General features: G+C 40.5%; 1 protein-coding gene and 1 long non-coding RNA gene across 3 annotated transcripts; one reads left to right on the top strand and one right to left on the bottom strand.

The window, feature by feature from the left end:
• Positions 1 to 1679: 1679 nt before the first annotated feature.
• Positions 1680 to 3109, bottom strand: LOC120375033. Its single transcript, XR_005586401.1, has 3 exons — positions 2974 to 3109; positions 2378 to 2484; positions 1680 to 1882 (listed from the first exon to the last, which is right to left on the bottom strand). It is a non-coding gene; the product is annotated as an uncharacterized LOC120375033 (long non-coding RNA).
• Positions 3110 to 3172: 63 nt separating this feature from the next.
• Positions 3173 to 25514, top strand: LOC120374312 (ropporin-1). Of its 2 annotated transcripts, none has more exons than XM_039493731.1 (6): positions 3173 to 3329; positions 9292 to 9418; positions 12317 to 12434; positions 13592 to 13753; positions 24130 to 24305; positions 25322 to 25514. In XM_039493731.1, exons 2-6 carry the CDS (start codon positions 9303 to 9305, stop codon positions 25386 to 25388), a joined length of 639 nt encoding a protein of 212 aa, XP_039349665.1. In that variant the 5' UTR covers positions 3173 to 3329; positions 9292 to 9302; the 3' UTR covers positions 25389 to 25514. The 2 variants fall into 2 exon arrangements, with proteins under 2 accessions (XP_039349665.1, XP_039349666.1); XM_039493732.1 differs by having other exon boundaries at positions 3186 to 3335.
• The last annotated feature ends 31 nt before the right edge of the window (positions 25515 to 25545 follow it).

Genomic DNA, 25545 nt, shown 5'->3' on the forward strand with positions numbered 1-25545 from the left:
GAAGCACCAATAGGAGACTTGCTGGTGGATTCTACTCCCTTTGCACCTTCAGGGAATGATAAAGGAGAAGAACAGCATAGGAAATCTATCAGAAATCAGCAATTGTAGCCCCCTAAACTTAGGGTTTGCGCCTTCAGCACCCCCACTATAAAAATTGTTCCAGCACCACTACAGCCAATTAGGGAGAGCCAATATTCAACACCTGTGCTGTGCGATATCAAGCTTTTGTGCCGTTCTATAAGCCAATCAAACATGCAACGATTCAGTAAGGTTATAGACTATACTGTACAGTGAGCAATTATCATAGAGAATTAAACAATAGGAATAAAGAGAATTAAACAAGATGAATAAAGCCACATAAATTATTTGATCAAACAAATAAACCAGAGTAACAGAATGCTGTTACGGGATAAGTCTCTCTTACTTTGCCAACAAACATCTCCAATTCACTGTTTTATTCGCCATAAATGCCTAGGCATTGTCTCTGCATTTCTGAGAAGAGAAAATTAACCTGTGCCCACATTCAATTGCATTTCTATCCTCTCAGCAGTAATATAAATGTTGTTAGCCTTCCATGAGATGTTTGCCCAGTACTGGTTATTATTATCATTTTTATGCGGATGCAGATATTGTGTAATGAGATATTTTAAAAGGGGGAAAAAACACAAACCTAGCACAGACAGGCTGAAACTTGCAAGTTCTCTCATGAAATCCTGCTTTACTGGGGCACACAATGTGTTTCTGAACCAGCTAAGATAATAATAATCCCCTCTGCATGCAGCAGGAGTGGCACCATTCCTGCATTGCCAAGAGCTCTCAACAGGTCCTGAGATGGGAGAAGGGGCAAGAAGAGGATGGCAAAGGAACTGTAAATCATTTCCCATGCCCCATGGGAAGTGCACACAAAAGATAAAATAGCCCAGTCTGTATTTCCTTTTATTCAGAGCCCCTCAGGCTCCTCCATTTGAACCATGTTGTGAGGAGTCTGAATAAGGTCAGAGTCTCCCTTATGGACAGCCAAGAGTGTCCTGTACCTCCCATTAGATTTTCAAGATTTGGAGGCTGGACTCTGTTTCCTCTGCAAAAGGCAGGAAGGGAAAGGGCAATCATGAAGAAATTCAGTGAGTCCCAAATCTGCAGAATTTGCCTTTCTTCAAGGCTACTCCCATAGGTTTCCCCATGAGACTGTACAATTCAGCCCTTAATAATTAAGGCCAATTACTCTCATCAGATTCAAGGACCAGTTTCCACACAGACAGCAGGATCATGAACTACGTATTTTTCCACTGGAAAAAAATAAAATCATATTATTCCAAAGAGCTGATGCGAATCAGTGAGTAACAAATCTCACTGGTACACATGAATCCCAGTTGCCACTTGAACTACTCAGTAATTTGCAATATCCTGTATTTGAGAATGCAAAACCCATCAAGAAATCCCTCTGCAGTTATTCAGCTAGTTTAATACAAATCCATAGAATATTCTGACTAGATGTAATATTGGCATAATTTGGTTTCCTCATATTTGTGAAACAGGAGAATCTATTTGGGAGAGGAGGGTTGCACTTATGTCATTTAACTCATATATGTAACATATTAAGTCCCATGTATTCTTTCCAGCTCAAGGAAATAGCATTGGGGTTTAACACAGTGGCTGTGAGAGGAAGTAGGTTAGGAGGAGAGAGAAACTTCAGTTTTATTAATAAAATAAGCATTCATGTTTCCTTGATAGTATAAAAGGCATAATAAGAAGCATTGCCAGCTTCCTTTGGCAATAATCCAGGGCATTCTTCTGGACAAACTTCATTGGAAGATGCAAGAAAGCAGCCTTCTGATCACCTGAAACTATGGCACAGACCCTTGTTGAATATAAAGGATGGTTACTGAAATGATAACATTCCAACATCTCAATGCTTAACAGGAAAAAAATTATTTCATCTTCTTGGCATTAGACACAATTTCTGTATATACACGTTACCAAACTATTCCTCTTCCCATGACAATACAATGCCATTACTGTCAGCAGCACTTTTGCTCACTCTTTGGGGAATGGATCAGTTTAGACCTATATTTGTTCAGATAGTACAGCTCATGCTATTTCACACTTACTTTTCATACTTTAAAAGGGCTTCTTTCATTTAGAGGTTATTGCCTGAAGTATCCAAAACCATTTTCAAAGGAGGTATGCAGTCCAACATGGGAAATACTTATAGCATCCTTGCTTGTTAACTTTTGGGTTAAAAATCGGGCATAGCATCAGAGCCAAATTAAGGCAATCTGAGGCACCAGACACCACCCGCATATGGACCTCTTCTGTGACACTGCTGTTCCTTGGAGTGGCAGTAGGTTTCAATTACAATGAATGTACAAGTTCATACCTCTTAGAGCTATTGTTTTAGACTATCTGCAGTTTCAGATGGGCATCATTCGCCTTTGAATCATGTTTTCAACATTTTCTTTGCATCCATGAATGTTGAAAAAATAACTTAATAAGAAATAAAAGAATGAAAGTTAAGATTCTGATCTCATGTGACTTCAGGAGTTGGGGCCTTAGTCATCCTCACATACTGCACTGTATGCTGGGAGCCATCATGCCCACAAGCTGTTCTGGGATCCTTTGTCCCTCCCTGGGCTGTACTGGGAATCATCATCCCCATGGATCACACCTCCCTGGATAAGGGCAGCTGTAATCTGCCCTGTTTTACACCATTCAGTTGCAGGATTGCTGGCATATTGCCCACATTGCACCTGCCCCCTCCCCATACACACAACAGTTGCTAAGTTTGGTCTTCTCTTGATATAGCCAGCATCTGCCCCTGCCAGATACCTCATCCCCAGGAAGCCCCTTCCCTCAGGAATTTGGCCTCTTCCTCTTCTTCTCATACCTGTCTGCTTCCTGACTACCCTGCACAGATTTCCAAGTCAGAGACCCTCAAAAAACCATAGAGGTTTAAATCCACCCTTCATTGCCTACCCAAGAAAATATATGGAAATTTAAAGGTTCCCATCCTCCAAGGTTTCAAGCATCCCCTTCCCTGGTGAACTCCAGATCTATTGTAAGTAACTCCCCACTGCAAACCCTATGACCATTTCAAGCCCTCCACCTTCTCTTGGCAGCAGGTGCAGCTGACAGAGTCAGAGCCTTTGTGAGGTGGGCATTGGTTGCTAGGACACTCAGGGATTCAGGGAAACAAAAGGCCCAGTCCTGAGTCACTGCAGCCCCCATCTTGGATGTTAGCTTCCCTGAGTCGCACATAGAGCCAGATCTGACTGTCCTCAAACCAGGGACTGGCGGAGCTCCACGGAGAGGCTGAGATTCCTCAGCCTCCGGTAATGGTGAAAAATGGGGAATGAAGGGTATAGTTGGGGTGAGGGCAATTGTCATGAGGGTTGGGGGACAATGATGGGGTATAGAGTAGCTGAGATGTGGCAATCATCAAAAGATGGAGGCAATTGTAAAGAAGCTGTCAAAGAATAGGAATGAGAAGAAAATTGTCAAGTGTTGGGAGTGACAGGGGTGGGGGCTGCTGTCCAAGGGTGAGGCAACTGTCTGGTGGAGCAACAGTTAAGAGTTGAGGGTTGAGGGTTTATTGTCAAGATGTAAAGGGCAATTGTCAAGGGATGGGGTCTTAACCCTGAACAGTTTTGGAGAAAATTTGTCACAGGAAAGTGGCTAATTGTCAAAGGGCCGGGGTGGGTGAGCCACCAAAGGGAGTAAAGCTGCCAGAGAGTCATGGTGAAGTTGTCAGATAATAGTGGGCAACTGTTAAAGAGTAAGACTGAAGGTGCCAAATGACTTGGTGGGGTCATGCCCAATCATGGAAAGATTGGGCATGAGCTGTGGAGATTAACATTACCGCCATGAAAACAGAGGATTTTCTTTAAGAGACCTTTTTAGCTTCTGACTTTTCCAGCTTCGCTCCCCGGTGTTTGGCAAGCTGAAGTCATTTTGTTGGCCTTCTTTCTTGCTCCCCAAATAAGACTGGCATACTTTGTAGTGGATACCAAATTATAGGTGTATAGGGATGTGATACCAGAAGTGATTATGTTTTAACATTTTTTGAGGGAACACTTTTAAAGTTCCCTTTCTTCTGTTACTAATCACATTGTAGGAAGGAATTGTTTTAACTAACTTTGACCAATGCTGCTCTTCAGTTATCTTTTGCTTTCACTCAGCTTGAACAACAAAAATAGACTTGTTATTTTCAAGATATTTTTGTAGTCAGTTTCAGTTTAATTCTTTGGTTCTCATGCAGGGGCTCAGTGATGCAGTGTTGAGGTTCCAACACTGAAGAGAATGTTTAAAACAAACAAAAACTACTTCTACTGATATTCAAAAAACATGAAGACAATTATATTTTAGGATTTGTGAAACATTCAGAAAAATTAAAAACCTAAATTTTGAGCCTAATATATCTAGAAATGACCATTCAGATGACATTAGTGCTGGCAAAAGAAGCCAGCCTATTTAAGTGCAAGGATGGTGGGAGGAAGACATCAAAACACTGTAAGGCCTGCCCCCTCAAATGAGGGAGGGGCCACAGAACCCAGATTTTACATAATTATAGGGGACAAAAAATGAAAAACAGGGAAGGATGTGTAAGTCACAGATTCAAAATGAGGGGTGCAGAGGAGGACACTAAGCAGAGAACCGGCCTATTTGAAATCCTGGGTGGGTAGGCAAAGCCCACCAGAACAAAATGCCCACTTTCTCAAATGGAGGAGGAGCCCCAGAGCTAGGAATCAACAAAACATAGGGTACAACAAATATTAAACAGGAATGAGAGTATAGGGCACAGGCTTAAAATGAAGGATCCAGAAGGGAACACCAAACAGAGAACCAACCTATTTGAATCCTGGGAGAGTAGGCCTATGCCCACCTAGGACAAAAGGCCTGCATCCTCGGTTGAGGTAGGGGATCACAGAGCCCAGAAGGCCACTGATTGCATGGGACAACAAAACAGGAACAGAAGTTGGGAGTCAAAGGTTCAAAACAAGGGTACCAGACAGGGAAGTTGAGCAAAGAACCAGATTGACATCCATAGAGACTATGCCGTATATGCATAGAAAAAAGGTCCAGCAAAGGACCTTGTCCAAAAGGACAACAAAATAGCAGATGAAATTCAATATTGGTAAATGCAAAGTAATGCACACTGGAAAACATAATCCCAACTTTACAGATAAAATGATTGGGTCTAAATTAGCCATTATCACTCAAGAAAGAGATCTAGTCAAAAAGGCTAACAGAATATTAGGAAAGGGATAGATAATAAGTCAGAAAATATCATAATGCCACTATATAAATCCATGATACACCCATACCTGAATATTGCATGTAGTTTGGGTTGCCCCATCTCAAAAAAGATATATTAGAATTGGAAAAGGTACAGAGAAGGGCAACAAATATGATTAAGTGTATGGAACAGCTTCTATATAAGGAGAGATAAAAAAGACTGGGACTGTTCAGTTTAGAAAAGAGACGACTAAGGGAGGATATGATATAAGTCTATAAAATCATTAATGGTATGGAGGAAGTGAATAGGAAAGTGTTATTTACCCCTTCACATAACACAAGAACCAGGGATCACCCAATGAAATTAATAGGCAGCAAGTTTAAAACTATCAAAAGGAAGCACTTCTTCACACAACACATAGTCAATCTGTGGAACTCATTGCCAGGGGATGTTGTGAAGGCCAAAAGTATAACTGGGTTCAAAAAAGAATTAGATAAGTTCATGGAGGATAGGTCCATCAATGGCTATTAGCCAAGATGGTCAGGGATGCAACCCCATGCTCCGACTGTCCCAAACATCTGACTGCCAAGGGGCTGGGATGGGACAACACGGGATGGATCACTTGATAATTGCTCTGTTCTGTTCATTCCCTCTGAAGCATCTGGAACCAACCAATGTCGGAAGACAGGATGCTGGGCTTGATGGACCATTGGTCTGACCCAGTATGGCCATTCTTATGTTATTATGGATATAAGAGTTCATTCTTCCCCATTCGACCCCAACAATGTGCCTCAACCTTGGCCTGAAGAGACCTATGATAAAAAAAATTTAGTTTCCAGGCCTACATATTCCCTGCCTTTTCTGCTGAGTGGGTTATAAATGGTACCAATTAGGGTAATTTGGACATGTATCCACTAGAAAGAGAATTCAGATCACCAAATTCATTTCACATAGAACACCAAACAGCCTTCAGATAGTAAAAGCTCTCACAGCTGGGCAGGATTTAAGCCACTGATTTGGAGAGAGGTATTTTTGGTGGTAGAGGTGTGAAAGCTCCAGAGCAGGAATTTCCCCTCCCTTGCCCAAGATTTTAGGGAAAGATGATGTGGAGCAGGCATTTAAAGAATTCAGTGGCTTGTTTCTCAAGTGGGATTGGGGGAAAAAATTGCGTGGAATTTTTACTCAAGAATTATTATAGAGGAGATAGATGGAGGAAAGGGGATGTGTGTAGAAATGATGGTGTGAAGGCTAGTAAATAAAAATATGGTGCTGTTCCCCAGCACATAGGACCCATGTTGGGAGGAACTCCATTGTAGAGTAAAAGAGTGTGTTTATCCCTATTGCAGAGAATTTATTAAATTGATAATTGTTTCCTCAGATTTTAAGAAAATTGTAAGTGACTAGACTGATTGTTTGATGCTCTTTACTTCTTCACCTAAATAATTTAGGATTAGGGCAGTATTTTACCTCCATGTTGCTACTCGCAGTATCTCCTGGTATACCTTCAGTGCTAGAAAGTGATGTGTCTGGGGTCTTGCTATTTCCAGTAATTTAAAGTCCCTTTGTATAGTTTCACTGGAGCTGCCATATACCGTTGCATGTGTTCTATGTTGTTATTCTGAAAGAGCCTGATTGAAAGCCTACTGAAGTCAATGGAAAGACTTCCAATGATTTCAGTTGGTTTTGGGTCAGGCCCAAAGTGAGTGAATACCCTTGAATCTTGTTAAGGCCTGATCCTGCAGTCTTAACTCAGGCAAAGCTCCCACTAATTAAATCAGGAACACACAGCCAGTTTCTCAGCTAGTATAAATCAGCATAGCTCTACTGAAGATAAATGGAATTATGCCTATTGGCACCATCTGAGAAACTGTCCCCACTGGGCATTTTGCTTAAGCAAGGGCTGCAGGATCAGCCCCCTTTTTTGCATACTTCAGGGGAAATGTAAGACATGACAATTAAGTGATGCTTCCAGATTTCACAGGCAAGGGACACTGGCAATTTGTTGAAAACTTCAGGGAATTTCTCCACTGGTAATGCAGAAGTGAACTAGGCCCTTACTTTTTTATATCTTAGATTCTGACAGTGGGGTAGAGGAGAGACAGGCTCTCACTGAACCTTTTAAGTCATGGTATATATTATAATTTTTGAAGGTTTAACTCTCCATCATCCTTGCTAACAAATGTAACAGGAATATGGGATGGAAAGCACCTTTACTGCTGTTCTGTGTATCTGGTATATCCCCTCTACTTTGCTAACATTTCTGAAAAAATACAAAACTTGCTTGGAACAGCTCTCAGAGGTGGGAGGTTCTAGGGCTATTGCTGTGTAACTGAATTTTTTAGCAAGGTAATGTGGTTTCCTTATAAAAAAAAGTGGGGCTCAACTGTGGTGGGCTCAGCCACAATTCTGAAATAATGTGCTCCATGCTTACCCCTCCCTCTTCTTTCCCCTCCTCCTTTTTCTTGCTTCTTTCATGCCTCTGACATTTCATAAGCTCTCTCCTTAAATTAAACAAAGTTTGGAATGTAAATATCCAAGGCTGCAATCTGGCACAAATTGAATATATTGCACAGAGCCTGCCATTCTTTTGAACAGGTCATGTAAAAAATAGAATCCCTTCAATGCTGGTCCTGATATGCTCTCATAATAAATAGCACAGCTCTGCCCACTCCTCTGAAACTTTTTCTAGTCATGCAATGTGACCTAGGTTATCCAAGTCACTTTTTTCTCCATTCTTTTTGTTCCTCAGCCCTTTACTACTTCTCCTACTCTTCCTAGTGCTAGATGCTACCTTAGTAATAATAGTTAATTAAGTTACTCATGCTGACTATTCCCTTCTGGTCTCCTGGTCCTTGATCTCCTCCAACTCTTGTGAGCTCCTTTTCTGATATTATAGTCTAAGTTTCTAGGCTGGGATTGTCAAAAGAACCTAATGAAGTGAGGTCCCCAAATCCCACAAATATTCAATGGGGGTTGAGCAACTAACATCCTCTGGTTCTTTTGAAAATCCTACCTCTATTTTCCAATTGTTCATACCACTCTGAGAGTTTAGATTCTTCTGTTGTTTAGTGGTTACCATTAGAAAGTCACCACCACATCAAGGTATCTAGCTAGCTTGCTACATTCTTATATGGCACACATGACTACAAAATCTGACCCTCTCCCAGATATGGACTACTGGAAGACAGCAGTCCTCAAGTGGAACTAGATTTCTCCCTTTTCTTTGCAAGGTTCAGGGCAGGGGGTGTTTCTCTTCTTCCCCTTTCTATCGTCTCTTTCATTGTGGGAGCTGTGATTGTGGGAAGCTTAGGTTAAAGAAGTTCATCTTGCATTTCATTCTGAAGGCAGCGGAGTCATGTTCATTCTCACCTGAAGCAGGGAGTTTCAGAGTTCGAGCCAGTTGTCAAGAAAACTGTTCCCTGATTTCATGAGTTCGACCTTTGAGATTGACACTTTCATTTTTTCTGTTAAATGTAACACAGCTGGAGCTTGATCCAACACCCACTGATGAGATAGGGAGTCTTTCCATGGACATCACTCGGTTTTAGATTAGGCCTTTATTTCCTATTTTTAGTATAGGAGAATACTGACGTTTATCAGATGCTATGAAGCAGTAAATGTTAGCTTTTTAATGGTAACCCTTGTAGTTCAATCCTCAGTCTGATCCAAATCTACAAATTCCTGTCATACTTAGTCTGTAGTACCTAGAATATTTACTGTACATAACACAGTACAGTACATTAGATATGACTATAAATCATAATTAGCAAGATATTGTAAAAAGGACAGAAACTGTCAGAAAAGAAAAGTTAATAGTGATCTTTTCACCTATAGAAATGTGTCTTTTTTATTTGGTTTTATAACATGTGTAGTATAGTGCCTTATTTGTTCTGAAACTGTTTACAGAGTAAGACGTATAGCCAGCATACTGAGCCACAAATTAAAACAGATCTTTCCACAAGTATTGATTGTTTTTCTAACAAGATTTTATTACTTATTTTTAAACACATTTTCAGCATAGACAGAGTATGTTACAAAACTGTTATTTTTCCCCATAGGTGCAGTAATTATGCCATATACAGATAAGCAAATATGCATCCCTCCAGAACTGCCAGAACTGCTGAAACAGTTTACAAAAGCTGCTATTCGAACCCAGCCTCCAGATCTGCTCCAATGGGCATCTGAGTATGTTCATTTTTTCCTAACACTTAAAAAATCAAACCCCAGTTATAAAAGATTTATGCCTGCCACCATGGAAAAGTTAATCACTTCACTGGATCTACCCACTGAAGTCAACTTCAGTGGAGGTATTCATTGGAGCTACATTGATTTACACTAGTTGAAGATCTGATCGCTGGTGCACAATAGCTTTTGAGATCTACTGAGCATCTGGCAACACTGTGAAGTCAATGTGATTTGCAGAGAGCGGTAGCTTCAGGCACCAGCGCTCCAAGCGTGTGCCTGGGGCGGGAAGCCACGGGGGCGCTCTGCGGTCCCTGCGAGGGCAAGAGTCAGGCAGCCTTTGGCGGCATGCCTGCAGGAGGTCCGCTGGTCCCACAGATTCGTCGGCAATTTGTCGGCTGGTATGCCGAAGCCGTGGGACTGGCGGACCTCCCACAGGCATGCCGCCGAATCCACGGGACTGGGGATCTCCTGCAGGCAAGCCGCCGAAGGCAGCCTGCCTACTATGCTTGGGGCGGCAAAAAAGCTAGAGCCGCCCCTGTTTGCAGGTGTTCGTTTCCTCTCCAGATTTGGCTTGTATTGTGCTCCAAAGTGAATATTTGTGAGAGACCCACACTTACCTTCTCTTTGTCCCCACTACGGCTGGAGATCTGGTATTTTAAATGTCTCTACAGCTGGCACACTATTAATTTAATCTAGTTGCTGGTGATCGTTGCATGTTCCCAGATGTACAGTTGCCACTTTGAATTGAGACTGTTTAAAATGAAATTCCTCTGAAGAGTGAGCTCCCAGCTAAATTCAGCACTTTAATAACTTATGGACATTTTAAGAAACACTGGTCTATAACACTCAAATCTCTTCACCATCAAGGGGCAATGAGAGTAACGTGTATATCACAAGTGCATACATCTATGGTGCTAGTTCATTTTTAAAAAATGGGTTCTATGCTAATCTGGTATAAATCAGTATACTTCCATTTAAATCAATGTATCTATACTGATTTACACCATGTCAGGATATGGCCTCATATCTTTGCAATCCTTCCTCCCTTTTCTTTAGCATGGAACAACTCTCCAGTGACCACTAAATTGGTGGATGGCCTGATTTGACATGCCCCCAGAACAACAGAAAGGATAAATTGTTAGTAAATCCAGTAGATTATAGATTACAAGGTGGGGGAGGGTTCATTGTTTTGTTTTTAAACAGGAGTCTTCAGCACTGCAGCAATCCCAAACTGTGTGTTAAATTTTATTTTCCTTTTTTCAGGGTTAAATGCTGTGGGGACTGAAATACTCCACAAGGAGTTTTTCCCAGAGTAATTGAGTGCATGGAGTGGCACAAGTGTTTAAATCAATTTGACGTGTAATTTGTCTAATGAACATGCCTATCCTGAAATGTCAACTCCCTCAGCTGATATTGACATATGTGGATGATAGGCTAAAGCAGGGGTAGGCAACCTATGGCACACATGCCAAAGGTGGCACACGAGCTGATTTTCAGTGGCTCTCACAATGCCCAGGTCCTGGCCACCAGTCTGGGAGGCTCTGCATTTTAATTTAATTTTAAATGAAGCTTCTTAAACATTTAAAAAACCTTATTTACTTTACATATAACTAAACTATTGTTGTATATTATAGATTTATAGAAAGAGACCTTCTAAAAACATTAAAATGTTTTACTGGCACACGAAACCTTAAATTAGAGTGAATAACTGAAGACTCGGCACACTACTTCTGAAAGGTTGCCGACCCCTGGGTTAAAGAGTTAATTTTATCTAAGTAAAAAAAGAAGCTAATTGCACTTGATAGATAGACTGAACCATAAAATGTTATTTATTTATTTTTTAAATAATATTCCTGTTGTCTTTCATCTCGCTCAGTATAAGTTTAATCTATTATAGCAGGGGTGCCTAGGCTACCGCCCACGGGCCGTACATAGTCCAGCAGAGCACTCAGAAGGCCCACAGCCTACTTCAACACAATATACTAATGGGCAATTCATGTACATTTTGTCGTTATGCTTGCATTATTTTAGTTTACACAAGTGTGTAAATAGGTTGTTTCTATGAACAGTATCGTCTATCTAAATACATACATAACAAGCTGAACTTAAAATATAAATCAATACTAGTGACTTTAAATCTTATTAATATACGTAGGTTGTGCTTATGTGGCCCGCCTGTGTAATAAGGTTGGGTACCACTGCATTATAACTAAAGCTGGTCTGTATTGTTTCCAGAATACTAGTTTCCTTTGGCGCAACAATAAAGCATTTTGAATGTAGTGCTGTGCATTATTAAAGAGAAAAAGATTTATACTGGATGACCATTAATATTTTATTAGGAGGAAAGTTCTCTTTTATTGTAACATATTTGCTTCTATTTGATAATATCACAGACTTGTCCTAAACATTGTGAGAAAATGTATGGTTTCTTTAAAAGATGATTTTCATTTAACGACCCTAATTCAGGAAAGCACTCTTATTCATGAAGTGCTCTTAAGTATATGCTAACATACTTTCCTGAATAGGGATGGAATTACGCTTGTGCTTTAATGCTTTCCTGAATCAGGGCCAAAAATTTGATGTCCAAAAAAAAAGAGCACTATGGGCTGAATATAAAGACCATTGAAGTCAATGGAAAAACTTCCACTGACTACAACGGGAGATGATTCAGGCCCTAAAAATACCACTTATGTGCAGGAATGAAAGGAAAGTTGTTTGATAGCACAGTACTTTCCTGATTAAAAGCAGTGCTACTTAAACAGAAGCCACTGCATCAGATAGTTGGAATGCAATTGTCTTCTATTTAGTAAGCATAAATCATATGAACCATTATGTTTAATATCCGCTTCTGTTAAAAGCATTTAGAAAGCAAGCATCTATCCGTCTTTCTCTGTCTAGTTACTTTAGTGCCGTGGCCCGTGGTGATATACCTCCAGTAAGAGAGCGATCGGAAAGGGTACCTTTGTCAAACTGGGCAGAACTCACTCCAGAGCTCTTAAAGGTCTTACACCAACGAGTAAGAAACATCTCATTTACTTTCTAGGGCAAATATATAGACACAGAACATTTACATCCATATGCTATTTTGCTTCCTTAACAATGTTACAGATACTACATTTTCAGTCTGAGAAAATGTATTTGCTTTCAATGTTATGTCTGCAAATACTCTAGTCAATGAATGCAAGTAAAATGTGTACGGAGAATACTAATATATTAGCTGGTGTCTTTGAAAAAAATCACAGGTTTCTACCAATGAAGAACTGAGAAATAAGACCTTTAAAAATGTGACTCCTTGGCTAGATGCAACAGTATAAAATAGAATTTTCCTTGAATTGTACTCCCTTTGGTCTTGACTGGGCAACTTTTTTCAATTTGGTGAACACTTACTCACACAAGTAATGCCACTGTACTTAATAGGATTATTTGCATAAGTATTCATCAGCAGTAAAGGTTGCTCACTCAGGCTATATATTCATAAAATTAAAGTCCTGCAAGATGTAGCAGAAATAATTTATTTCCTTAATTCACGCTGTTAATTATACCGAAATTTACAGCCTGGAATCATAACTGTCCTCAGTCTTCATTTCTGTTTTCTATATGGATCAAATCTACAATGAGCTTTCTTAACCCTGCCTGCAAAATGTGTGTGTCAGACATCCAGTTGCTCCTGAAGGCTGTCTGGCATCATCAGCTCTTCCCATAAATCCAATTCAAAGTCAGCCTAGGTCATTTCAAAAGCAAAAGTCTAGAACAAATCCAAGTAAAGTGTCCCAGCTGGGCATCCTGATCTGTTAGTGTAGATTCAGTATGGCAAGGTCTGAAGCTGAACTTCAGCACCCTCAGAGTGCCCATTGTGTCTAATACTCTGACATCAACACAGTCGTTATTTTGACATAGCTCCTGGTGGTAATTACCACTGACCCAAAAGACTTTACCTCATGCCAAGCATAGTGCAAGGACTTTGTTAGGAGCCCATTCTGTTCTTTACATCTCTTCTGCTCTGTACTTGTTGGAGAAAATGTTCAAGCCCCTCAATGACTCTCCAGATTTCATAGTTAAAAAGGGTGGGGATGTTTGGGCTAATGATATTTCAGTTTAAAGTATAGAAAAACTGGGAATGAAAGGACAATATTTCTTTACCCGTGATGACTATTATTATGTATTTCTTTCCAGGTGAGTGGCAGACTGATAATCCATGTAGATGAACTGGCCCACATGTGGAAGGTGCTGAATCTCCCAATAGACTTATTTGAGAGTGTTATGACTGTTGGTCGTTTTACCGAAGAAATTGAATGGCTTAAGTTTTTAGCCCTGGCATGTAGCTCTCTTGGAGTTGTAAGTTTATCTACACTTTTTCATTCACGTTTTTATATTCTTTACATAGCTGATCTTGATTTAGTGTTTTGGGTTGAGATTGGAGGTTGAGCAATTGGATATTTTACCCATGTCATGGACCAAACACACCTCCTGGCTTTGAGTTCAGCACCTTTCCTTTTGGGATGAGGGAATTATTTTGACAATCTGCCCTCAGAGGTCAAGGAACCAAAGCATTTATAGAAGGCTCTGCAAGAAAGTATTGCTCCTCCAACTGATCAATGTCATATTAGGCTTTTATAACAGGATTTATTTTCTCTACCACTGATATAGTGGTACCTGGATCCTCTTTCCCAACTTCACTATAACAGTTCACATTGTTTTACAGATGATTTGCAACAACAGGGGAAGACAGCTAGAGTGGCAGCGGCAGAGTTATAGACTTTATCTGATTGTATCATAAAGATTTTTCTAGACACATATGCCATAACTATGAGAGAGGCAAAAAGAGGTTGTCCCCACCATAGCATCCACAATATTTCAGTCAATAGATTTGCTTTGGTTTATTCTGTCTCTCTGCACTGTGAATCTAAATCCCTCCCAGTATTAGGAAATGTATAGTTCTTTTAAGAGAAAAATTATGCACATTTGGAGCAAATTCTCTCCTTCCATGGAGGAAGAACAACATCTTGTCACTCCACATAAATTTCACCTGTTGGTGCTGACTGAGATTCTAGAAGTGTTGGAGGGAACTTGGTACCACATCCTATGTTCTAGATTCACATCTTTCCTATCTGGTGAAGACTAGAGGGGAGATATTAGGTCAAATGCTGATGGAGATTAGCAATCCCTGCCTTAAGGAGGTCAAGCTGCCACCTTCTCTAATGGCCTCAGGAAGCCATGATTTAATTTTGACAATCTAGCTGATTGCCATCTTGTATCTAGTCTTCCTTTTGTGGTTAAGACTATTCAAAATGTTGTGGGAACTATCACAGTATCTAGATACTTCAGATTTCTATGATTCTTGTTAGCGTACATACTGTCACTTTCTTCAGCAAGGAAACTACATTATTTTCTCTTGTGATGGATGAAAATCAAGTAACTATGCTGATATCATTATATCTATCAGCTGTCTTCTATACTGTGGATCACAAGGTGTTATTGACTCACCTGTAGGTCCCAGGGACAGTAAACAGGGTTTTTCTTTTTTCTCAGTGAGATTACCATGCTGTAGAGTCAGGCAATCACTCATCTTCCCTGAGGGTGCTTTCATGTAGGATACTGCAAGGCTCCATTTTGTTCCTACACCTATTAAAGTTTTATGAGGCCATTAGGAAGGTTAGCAGGAAGCCATTGGTTATGGGGCCTTCAATATGCTGATTTCCCCAGCTTTATGGTGCAGTTAATAGCTTTAACTTGGCTGAGATTGGAGCATGGATGTGAGCGAGTTGGCTGAGTCTCAATCCAAAGAAAATAGACGTGATGTTGATGAGTTTGGCATAAAACTGGAATATATGGTGATGTTTATATCTGCCCCTGTGACTGAGTGTTTGTCCACCATTTTTTACCCAAGTTCAAAATTTGGAAGTATAGCTAGATTCCTAGCTATAGCTGGATAATTTGGTATCAACAGCAGCCAAGGTAGTTGTCTTTCATTTGTGACTGGCCAGAAAATTGTAACCCCTTCTCTCTAATTCAGAACTCACTTCCATGACTAATGATTTTGCCACCCCAAGATTAGATTTGATTACTGTAACATGCTCTACATGGGACTGTATTTTCAATGCATTTTAATTAAGCTGGTGCTGAATGAGGCAGCCTGCTTGTTAAGTGAGGTATTTCACTGCAAGCACATTGCAGTAGTACTTCGTCATCTGCACTGGTTGCATCTGGATTTCAGAGTGGCATTTAAGGTGATAGTTTTGATCTATAAAACCCTACATATCCTGGGACCTGCCTACGTGAGAGACCATCTGTCTCCCCCTACAATACTGCCACAGTTGACCTTAACGGAGGTGATCTGTTTGATCTGTAACCCTCTTGGTTTAGAAGTGTTCCCCATGAGGGCCCCTTGACTTTGGAATTCATTTTCCTGCTGTGTCTGAAATAGCCATATTCTGTTGGCCTTCAGTGTATGCTGCAAAACTCATCATTTTAATGAGGCTTTGGGATAAGGGTTGATTCATGCAGGTTGATATCATGGTGTGGTATGGGTTTCTTTAATGTCTTTGCTGTAAGAGTTTAGATACTTGTGTTTGTTATATGGTGGGGTTTCCTGGGGGATTTGTTATGATGTTTTAGGAAAATGTCAGGGGCTCTTAGGACCTAGGATAGGTGCCCTTTTAGAGTCTTATAATTTGAAAGAGGCATTAATAAGTGTACATTTTTATTAACATTTATATTCTCAACATAGCTGCAATGGCTTAATGGGGCATCGGAACATGTTGTGCTCTGTAAGCAAGTGATTGCATGTTCAAATCCTATCTGATCTATTGCAGAGGAGGTGAATGTATTCTCTAAGGCAAGCTTTTTTTTAAAAAAACAGTGAGGGTGGTTAGCCATTGGAACAATATACATAGGCATATGGTGGATTCTCCATCACTTGCAATCTTTAACTCAAGATTAGATACATTTCTCAGCCTGAGAATAATAAGCAAGGCTTTGCTGAGAGAAGGACTTACACTCCAAGCTGCGCGGGGAGTCCCTGAGGCACGCGGAGGGGTTCCGGGGGACTCTGGCCTTCCAGGACAGCTGGCCAGGCAGGACTCCATCAAGGGGAGTGCTTTGCGATGTTATATCCCCCGTGCTTATCTTAGGGTTATATGGGGTCAACAGCTGGCTGCATTCATTGCATTCATAAATTGTACATATTATCTAAACTAACTTATTTACAAACAAAAACATGCTGAACTGTACTAAACTATATCTTAGGTCTATCAAGCAAAGTTCACTGAACAGCCTGCATCTTCCGCCTGCATTCAATCACATACTCGGTCCGCCACTTAGCTCCTTGCCAATCGCCCGCAACCTTGCCCCTACAATGCTATAGCTCAAACAGAAGTTATGGATTTGAAACAGAAGTTCTAGGATGATCTTCTATGGTTTATAGTTAGCAGGTCAGACTAGATGATCATAATGGTCCCTCATGCCTTTAAAATGTATTAATCTGCTCCTGAAACAATAAATATAACTCATTTTAAGCACTGTTTTAACTAAAACATTTACAAGTTTTACATCAGTGGTGCTTGGGTTCAATATGATCAGTCAGTATCACTAGCAACATTTGCCTCATAGCAAATCTTGAAAATCATTCCATTTAGAGATAGTTGTATTTAGAAATCCTATTTTCTGTATTTCACCTCCCTTTTGTTTCATTATGGACATTTGTGTAAAAATGGGATATTTGTGCTTAGGCATTCAACTCTTTCTTCAGTTTATTCCTCAGTTAAAGTCATAATATTCTAATTTTGACATTAGACTTAGGTTTTGTGCAGATAATTTTGATGTCACAGAAAATTTTGACTTCAGGTGAGCAACAATCAGTTGGAGTCAATGAAGTCCTAGACAATAAAGCTCCTGTTTTCATGAGAATGCCCCTACCAGTGAGAAACATTCACATCAGCAGAATTGTCTCTAAGTAAAAAGTTTTCCATGAGGTGCCAGTGATGCTTCCATGAATCCAGCTAACAAAATACATGTGCATTACTTTATTTCAAAGAAATAATGAGGGACCCTTTGTCAGTCTTAGAATAAGCAAAGGGCTGGTCATTATACAATCAGTTGGCTCCATCTTGTGGGATTCAAGAGTCTTGCGACCTTCTGTGCAATGTATAATATTAATCGCTAACTGGAAAAAAAAAACCTATTGTTAAAACTGTCAGCAGTGCATAAAGTTCAAAACATTGTGTCCCTTAATGATGCTGGCCTACAAATTAGATAATTCTATAAGATTAATGATCCCTACACTGCTCACATAGTCCTAGTGAACATTCCTGTTAGCATCAGTGGGAACTAAAGGTGGGATTTTATTGACTTGAATAAGATCAGAATTAGGCCACACTTTTGGAAAAAACCTCTAATTGCACATTAGAATATCAGGATCAATCATTTGTATGCTTTCATATTCAACAAAAGGCTTTAACTGATAATCCTTCTTTATAGGATAATGATTGTGACCATTTACTGCCTCCTGAGCACCCCCTTATGACTAGGGTTGCCTCTTTGGCCTTCCACCTCTATTTTCTCTTCATCTGGACCCTGTAAGAACTCAGTCTCCACTAACCGTCTAAGATCAAACTCTTTAATTCACTCTCCTGCAGTTCTCCTCAGGTTGTCAAATACAGAACTCAAAAGTCCAAAACCAAACATGTGTCAGTTGAACTTCCCTTCTTAAACTCCCACTCACAGGCTTTATCTGGCTACTGCTCTACTGGAACCAAACTTGTTCTTCATAGCTGCTTTTTCCACCTTCTCCACATAAACTCCTCTTTTCTGAATACTGCCAGCAGGGGTGGCTCTACAGTTTTCGCCGCCCCAAGCAGCGCACTGAATTGCCGCCGTGGGCGGCGGGGGCAGTCCGTGTGCCCTTAGGGTGGCAGGCGCGTTTCAGCGGCGGCAGCAATTCGGCGGCAGCTTCTATGTTTAGCTGAAGCCACCCCAGACAGCTAAACATAGAAGCTACTGCTGCCGAATTGCCGCCGCCGCGGAAACACACCTGCCGCCCTAAGGGCACAGGGACTGCCCCCACCGCCCGCGGTGACAATTCAGCGCGCTGCTTGGGGGCAAAACAACAGGGACAGCCGCCCCTTGAAGATTGCTGGCCCAAGCACCAGCTTGGAATGCTGGTGCCTGGAGCCGGCCCTGACTGCCAGACCGCCTGGCTCTAGCAATCTCAGCTACTCTCTCTTAGCCACACCCCTCCCTGCAGCTTCCTGTTGCCCTTTATTTTTGAATCACCAGATTTCTCACAGGTGGGGCTCATCTTGTAGTCGGGCTAGCTTAGCCCCAGGCACTCCAGACCATGGGCAAGCCATCCTGTTACAATGCTCTATCAGGGGAGGGATAGCTCAGTGGTTTGAGCATTGGCCTGCTAAATCCAGGGTTGTGAGTTCAATCCTTGAGGAGGCCACTTAGGGATCTGGGGCAAAAATTGGTCCTGCTAGTGAAGGCAGGGGGCTGGGCTCAATGACCTTTCAAGGACCCTTCCAGTTCTAGGAAATTGGTATATCTCCAATTATTACCTTTTACCTTTAGGGCCCAAAACATTTAAGGTTCACAACCATCCCAGCGTCAGAGCTCTCATGATCTCAAGGATATTTCACATCCCTTCATGATTACGGTTAATATTTTTACAGCATTCAAAAAGTGAGTTAGGTGTTTTTCAGAAATACTTATTAAAAGTCAAGATTCCCAGCCAGGAGAGCTTGAAATATAGTTTTATATATCAGATCTTTACATTCAAGATGAGTTTTTACAAATGATGAATTCTAGAAGGTTATGGTTAGTGTCTGGCACACAATGGAAAACACTGGTGCATCAAATTATGTCCATCATCCATTATACTACTGAACCTCTCTTCATCAGAAGTTTAGGTGCACACAGAATGCAGGGTGGGACTCCCCAATGTGCAAGGCAGTCACTGTAAAACCAGTACCAACCAACCTGGCATGCTTTACACTGTATGAATGGCGTGATCTAATATCTATTGTGAGAGAGAATCCACTACAATCCTCAGTAAATTATTCTAATGGTTAGTTTCCATCACTGTTAAATTTTCACCTTTTTTCTAGTCTGAATTTGTCTCGCTTCAACTTCCAGCCATTGGATCCTGATATACCTTTGTCTGCTAAATTGAAGAGTCCTCTATTATCAGATTTCTGTTCTCCATGTAGGTACTCATAGGCTGTGATCAAGTCAACCCTCAACCTTCTCTTTGTTAAACTAAATAGATTGATCTCCTTGAATCTTTTTCGAAAAGACATGTTTTCCAATCCTTTAATCATTCTTATGGGTCTTCTCTGAAACCTTTCCAATTTTTCCATCATCCTTCCTGAAGTGTGGGCACCAGGGCCAAACACAGAAGTAAGGCAATCTCCTTATACCTGTTTATACACCCAAGAATCATTTTCCCTTTTAGACTCAATCTCACTCTTGGAACTCATGTTCAGCTAAATGTCCACGCTGATCCCCAAATCTTTTTCAGAGTCACTGCTTCCCAGGATACAGTCCCCCCATCCTGTAAACATTTGGTCACATTGAAACACATTGTTTGCTGGCACCCAGCTTACCAAGTGATCCAGCTAACCCTGTGTCAATGAACTGTCCTCTTCGTTATTTACCACGCCCCAATCTTTGTCACCTGCAAACTTAATCAGTAATTATTTTGTTTTCTTCCAAGTTATTTATAAAACTGCTAAACAGCATAGCGTCAAGAACCAATCTTTGCAGGACTCCAGTAGAAACACACCAACTTAATGATGATTCCCTGTTTACAATTACATTTTGAAACCTATCGCTTAGCTAATTTTTAATCCATTTAATGCGTACCATGGTTGATTTTGTATTCTTCTAGTTTCTTAATCAAAATGTCATGCACTACCAAGTCAAGCACCTTACAGAAGTCTAAGTATATCATATCAATACTCTTACCTTTATCAACCAAGCTTGTACTCTCTCAAAAAAAAAAAATAGATTAGTCTGACAGGTCTATTTTCCATAACACCATTGTATTCTTTAACCCCTTGTAAACTGAGTCCTATATCAGCCATTCCATTATTTTGCCAGAGATCAATATCAGGCTGACAGGCCTATAATTAACTGGATCATCCCATTTGCTTGTTTAAATATTGGCACAACATTAGCTTTCTTCCAGTGCTCTGGAACTTTCCCACTGTTCCAAGACTTATTGAATATCAACAATAATGGTCCAATGAGCTCCTTGGACAACTTTTTAAATCAGCAGGCCCATCTAACTTGCATCCAGGAGCTTTAAAAAATATTTCACTTTAATAGTTGCTATTTAACATCCTCCTTAGTTACTGTTGGAATGGAAAGTATTTAATTGTCATGTGATATGAATACATCTTTTTTTCTCCCCAAATACAGAACAGAAATATTTATTAAACACTTCTGCCTTTTCTGCATTATTATTGACAATTCTACTATTCCCATGTAATAATGGACCAGTACCTGTTTTTAGGATTCCTTTTCTTCCTAATATACTTAAATTCCTTCTTGTCCATAACTTTGCTGGCCATAGATTTTGCCTTGAGTCCTTTTGCTTCCCTTATCAATTTATTTCAACTCCTAGCTTCCAATTTATATTCACTGCTATCCTCTTTGTCTCATTTGTTATATATTTTTATAGCTGCTGTCACTTCCTCTCTAAACCAGGCAGGTTTTTTAACCACCCTAATCTTCCTCCTCAGTTGCGGCTTTTTGGACATCTAGTAAAATCTTCTTGAACAGTTTCAAGTTATCATTCACAATTTTAGTTTAAACTCTTTCTCCCAGCTGATTTGTCTCTTAATTGTTTTCAGTTTTGTGAAACTGGTCCTTGTAAAAACAATAAGTACATATATTACTGGTTTGGAATTTATTGTGCTTACACATAACAAATATAGCCAAGTCATGATTGCTGACACCTAAGCATCCTCTGATTTTTATAACTGTGATCAATTCCTCTTCATCTGTCAAGAGGTGGTCTAATATAAATTGCCCCATGTTGGATGCAACAATTTTTGAGTTAGGAAATGGTCATCTATAATTTTAATAAATTCCAAGGATATTTTAGTACTGGTGGCATGACACCTCCAGCATGCGTCACTCAGATTGAAGTCCTTCATGATTATGCAGCTTTTTTTCTGTCTTATAGATAATTGCCTTAAGAGTTGGTCATCCTGTTTTCTAGTGTGATTTGGTGGCTTGCAGCTCTGCTTCTATTGTTCCTAGTTCCTTCCTTTTGTTAGTTTGTTTCCTGTACTTTCCTCAGCAAAAGAATTTTGTTTCACCTTAGTTGATGACAGCACTCATAAAAAGGTGAGGTCCCAGCTCCCCATAGTATACCATCCTAAGCAACTCTTAGTTCTTCTTGTTATTTACACATTTCAGATCTTGTAGACAGTTTTTATTTGTTGTACCAGTCTGCCATCTTATATTGTAAACTTTTTGCCACAGGAACCATCCTTTTGTTATGTTTATATACTACCCGCCTGTAATGGGGTCACACTCACCTCTCGCAAGTGCCCTCCAGCCTACTGCATGTTCTTACATTCTCTCTCTCTCTTTGTGGTGGGTGTATGGTGACTCAGCCCTCTGGTCAAGTTACACACAGTCCGTGTGATAAAAAACAAGCAAAACCCCTTCTGGGATACAAGCCCAACAGGGGTCTCTCTCAATGCCCTCTGTAATGTCTCCCACCAGTTGTCCATGCTCCAGGATAGAGTAGTGCCCCAGGGCTCCCTCCCTGGTGACAAAGTCTTCACCTTCTTAGAGCCTTTCCGTCCACGACTCTGCAGCTGGGCTGCTGCAGTTCATTTCCCCCCTCTGGGGTGCCTCAGTGTCCAGGCCACTTTCCCTGGTGATTAATGGGGATGGGAGGGACCCAGGCCCATCCACTACTCCAGGTCTCAACCCAGGGACCCTGTAGATAGCAACTGTCCACTGTGTCCTTTTATCTAAGTCCCACTGCTGTTCTAATTTTCCCGGGCCACTTTCTCACAGCCCTGTGCCATCTTGACCCCTACCTCAGGCCTTTGTCCTCATGGAGTCCCCACAACCCATTCAGGGCTCCTTCTCACTCTCCCCAGCTTCTGGCAGCACTACCTCAGCCAAGGTACTGCAGATCCCTCAGCCAGCCACATACCATCCACTTTCCTTCAGCTCTAGCAAGGAACTGCCCCTATTTTGGCCCTGCAGTGCTTTTTATACTAGTTTGGTGGGCCCTGATTGGCTGCTTCCCACACAGCCTCTCTAGGCAGCTTGGAGAACCGCTCTATTGCCCTTTTCTGGGGTGGATGTGGCAGGGCCAAAAGGCCACCAGCAGGGGGCCTCGGGGCCTAGTCCACCCAATCACACCACTCAATGGGATTGAGATCTCAAATGACACCATAACAAATAATTATAATAATATATTTCATTACTCATAACATACCCAGCTTTTACATAATTTCTTCTTTGAGTCTTTTCTTATAAATTCCTCCAACCCTTAAATATTTTTGTTGCTATTCTCTGAATTCCCTCCAATTTGTCAACCTTTTTCTGGTATTGAGAAGTATACAGTGTTGCAGACGCAATCCCACCTGAATCCTAAACTGCACGGTAGGATTGTTGTTCCTGTAGTCTGTGACATGATTTCTCTGCATATGAAAACCACATTCACAGTGGAGTATTTTGTGACACCATATCCAATGCTGTTCACCATCACCACTTTGTCATTACTGTGCTCTAGATTTGTCCCTCCCATTTAATAGCTGAGTTCCCACCTCACAAAATATATTTGTTTCCATTTTTCCAGGATGAATTTTATTTTAGTATTTCCCTCCCATACTGATAACTTTTCAGGTCCCTTTATATTAGTTGACTTTAATGGGAATTTTGCTTGAGTCCGGATTATAGAATTAGATCTTGTTTGCAATACCTCCCACGTTCGCACTAGACTTTGACTTGCATAGTAAATGCTCCCACACAGGGGAGTAAGAGGGCACTGGAAAACCTCTTACACCCCCTTAACTGGTTAACCAGATCCTAAATTGAAGTGCACAGGTGCATAATCTATGCCTTTTTACTCTTCCATACGGCAGGTTTGGATGGAGGGGCTAGTAATTGGCAAAGCCTTAACTCCATTCCCTAATGCACCAGCCAACACAGAGAGTGTCAAAATTTGCTGCTGGTATAGGCCAAAAGAAAAGTGCTGCCCAGCAAGAGTAATGAGAAAAAAGAGAGGGAAATGAACCTCAAAGGCTCAATGCTTCTTAGAGCTATTCCTGAAATGCAGCCGCTCAATAATCAGCCCTCACACAAGGCTGGGCCTAAAGGCAGAATCTAGCCCTCAGTATCACCTGCAAAATAAATGTACTATTTATAATATGAATAATGTCACATTTATAATAGTACTATTCATCAAACAATCTCCAAGTACTTATCTCATCTTCCAGAACATTAATAAAGATGTTAAATAAAATAAAGCCTTAATTCAGCTTCTGGAGATCCCAGCAGACCTCTCCTTTTATTTATTACATTGTCATTTATCATTCAATCCTTTATTTATGGCTTTTCAAACAGATTTTTTGTGTCTATATGACAGTGTTTCTCTCCATACCAAGAAAAGTAGGCCTCTAGTCTCTTCATTGATAGTGCCAAAAGTGAGGCTCACTTACTTTATTCTCTTTTCCCAATAGACTATTGCAAAAACACTGAAGATTATATGTGAGGTTTTATCCAGCGATTATGACAGTGGACCCCCACGTATTCCTTTTAGCACTTTCCAGTTTCTCTACACATACATTGCTGAAGTGGACGGGGAGATTTCAGCATCTCATGTCAGCCGAATGCTGAATTACATTGAACAGGAGGTGTAAGTACATCTTTGTCAATTGTCAACCATAGTTAAAGGTTCTTTCATCAGAGGCATGTATTTATGCTGTAGCTGTTAAACTGCAGGAAGGATGGAGAAACAAACGAGGAAGGGAGACAGTAGAAAAGAGAGGCAGAAGGTAGAGAGAGCGAAACAGACTAGGAAGAAGTGAAAATAGTAGCAGGCATAGGGAAAGAATTGTTAAAATGAGGGCATGAAAGGTAATTATGAGCGAGCAATAAAGGCCAATAATAATGGGGGAGGAAGAGACAAGAAAAAGGAAGAATCATTATTATTTATTGTATAGCACCAAAAGGTGTGCTAAATGCTTCAAAGGAGACAAAGAAAGATGTTGTCCTGGCACCAAATTCTTTCAGTCCAAAGAAAAGCACAGAGTTCAAGTGGCAGAGTCTTAAGGATTATTACCATTTATTATTTATATAGCACTAAACAAGAAACAAGCCTCTGCTCAGATAGCTTACACTCTAAGGGGCAGATCCTCAGCTAGAAAAACCAGCATAGCTCCACTGATTTCAAATAAGTTTTTACAATTTATACCAGGTGAGGCTCTGCCCCTAAAGTTACAACAGTGCAATATAGCTCAATAAAATAAAACAAATATGCCCAGAATGCTGAATGGTCATTATAGTAAATGGTATAACAATATGACATTATAGTAAATGCTTCATAGATTGTTATGTGTATTTTGAAAAAGGGAGGCATCTTGATGTAAATAAATGAAAAACTTGTTCCAAGTGTACAGGATGCCATGGGAAAAGTCATGATCTGGGATGGATGAAAGAGACAAAGGGTTCAATCCAACTCCCACTAAAGTCAATGCAAATGTTTCCATTGACTTCAACTGCAGTAGGAGGAGAGAAGTGAAGTTTGAATACAGCACAGGGAGCAGAGATTGGGTGGAAGAGGGGAAGTTTATAATTAGTATGTTTTCTGTTTCATCTATAATGAAAATACAGGTCTCGATTAATTTAACATATATTTCATTCTTTATGCAGCATTGGACCTGATGGCCTAATCAAGGTGAACGATTTTACCCAGAATCCACGGGTCAGACTGGAATAGTGACACAGCTTATCAAGTACTTTGATAGGAAGATGAAGAAACGTGCTTCAAAATAATGGTTACTATTAGGCCTTTCATTGTCTTTTTTCTTGTGTCTATCAATAAACAATTTGGCCAAGAAGTCAATCAGAAATGTGTGAGTGTGGATTAAGAGAAT

The sequence above is a fragment of the Mauremys reevesii genome, linkage group 11, assembly GCF_016161935.1.
Source record: "Mauremys reevesii isolate NIE-2019 linkage group 11, ASM1616193v1, whole genome shotgun sequence".
NCBI classification, from domain to species: Eukaryota; Metazoa; Chordata; order Testudines; family Geoemydidae; genus Mauremys; species Mauremys reevesii.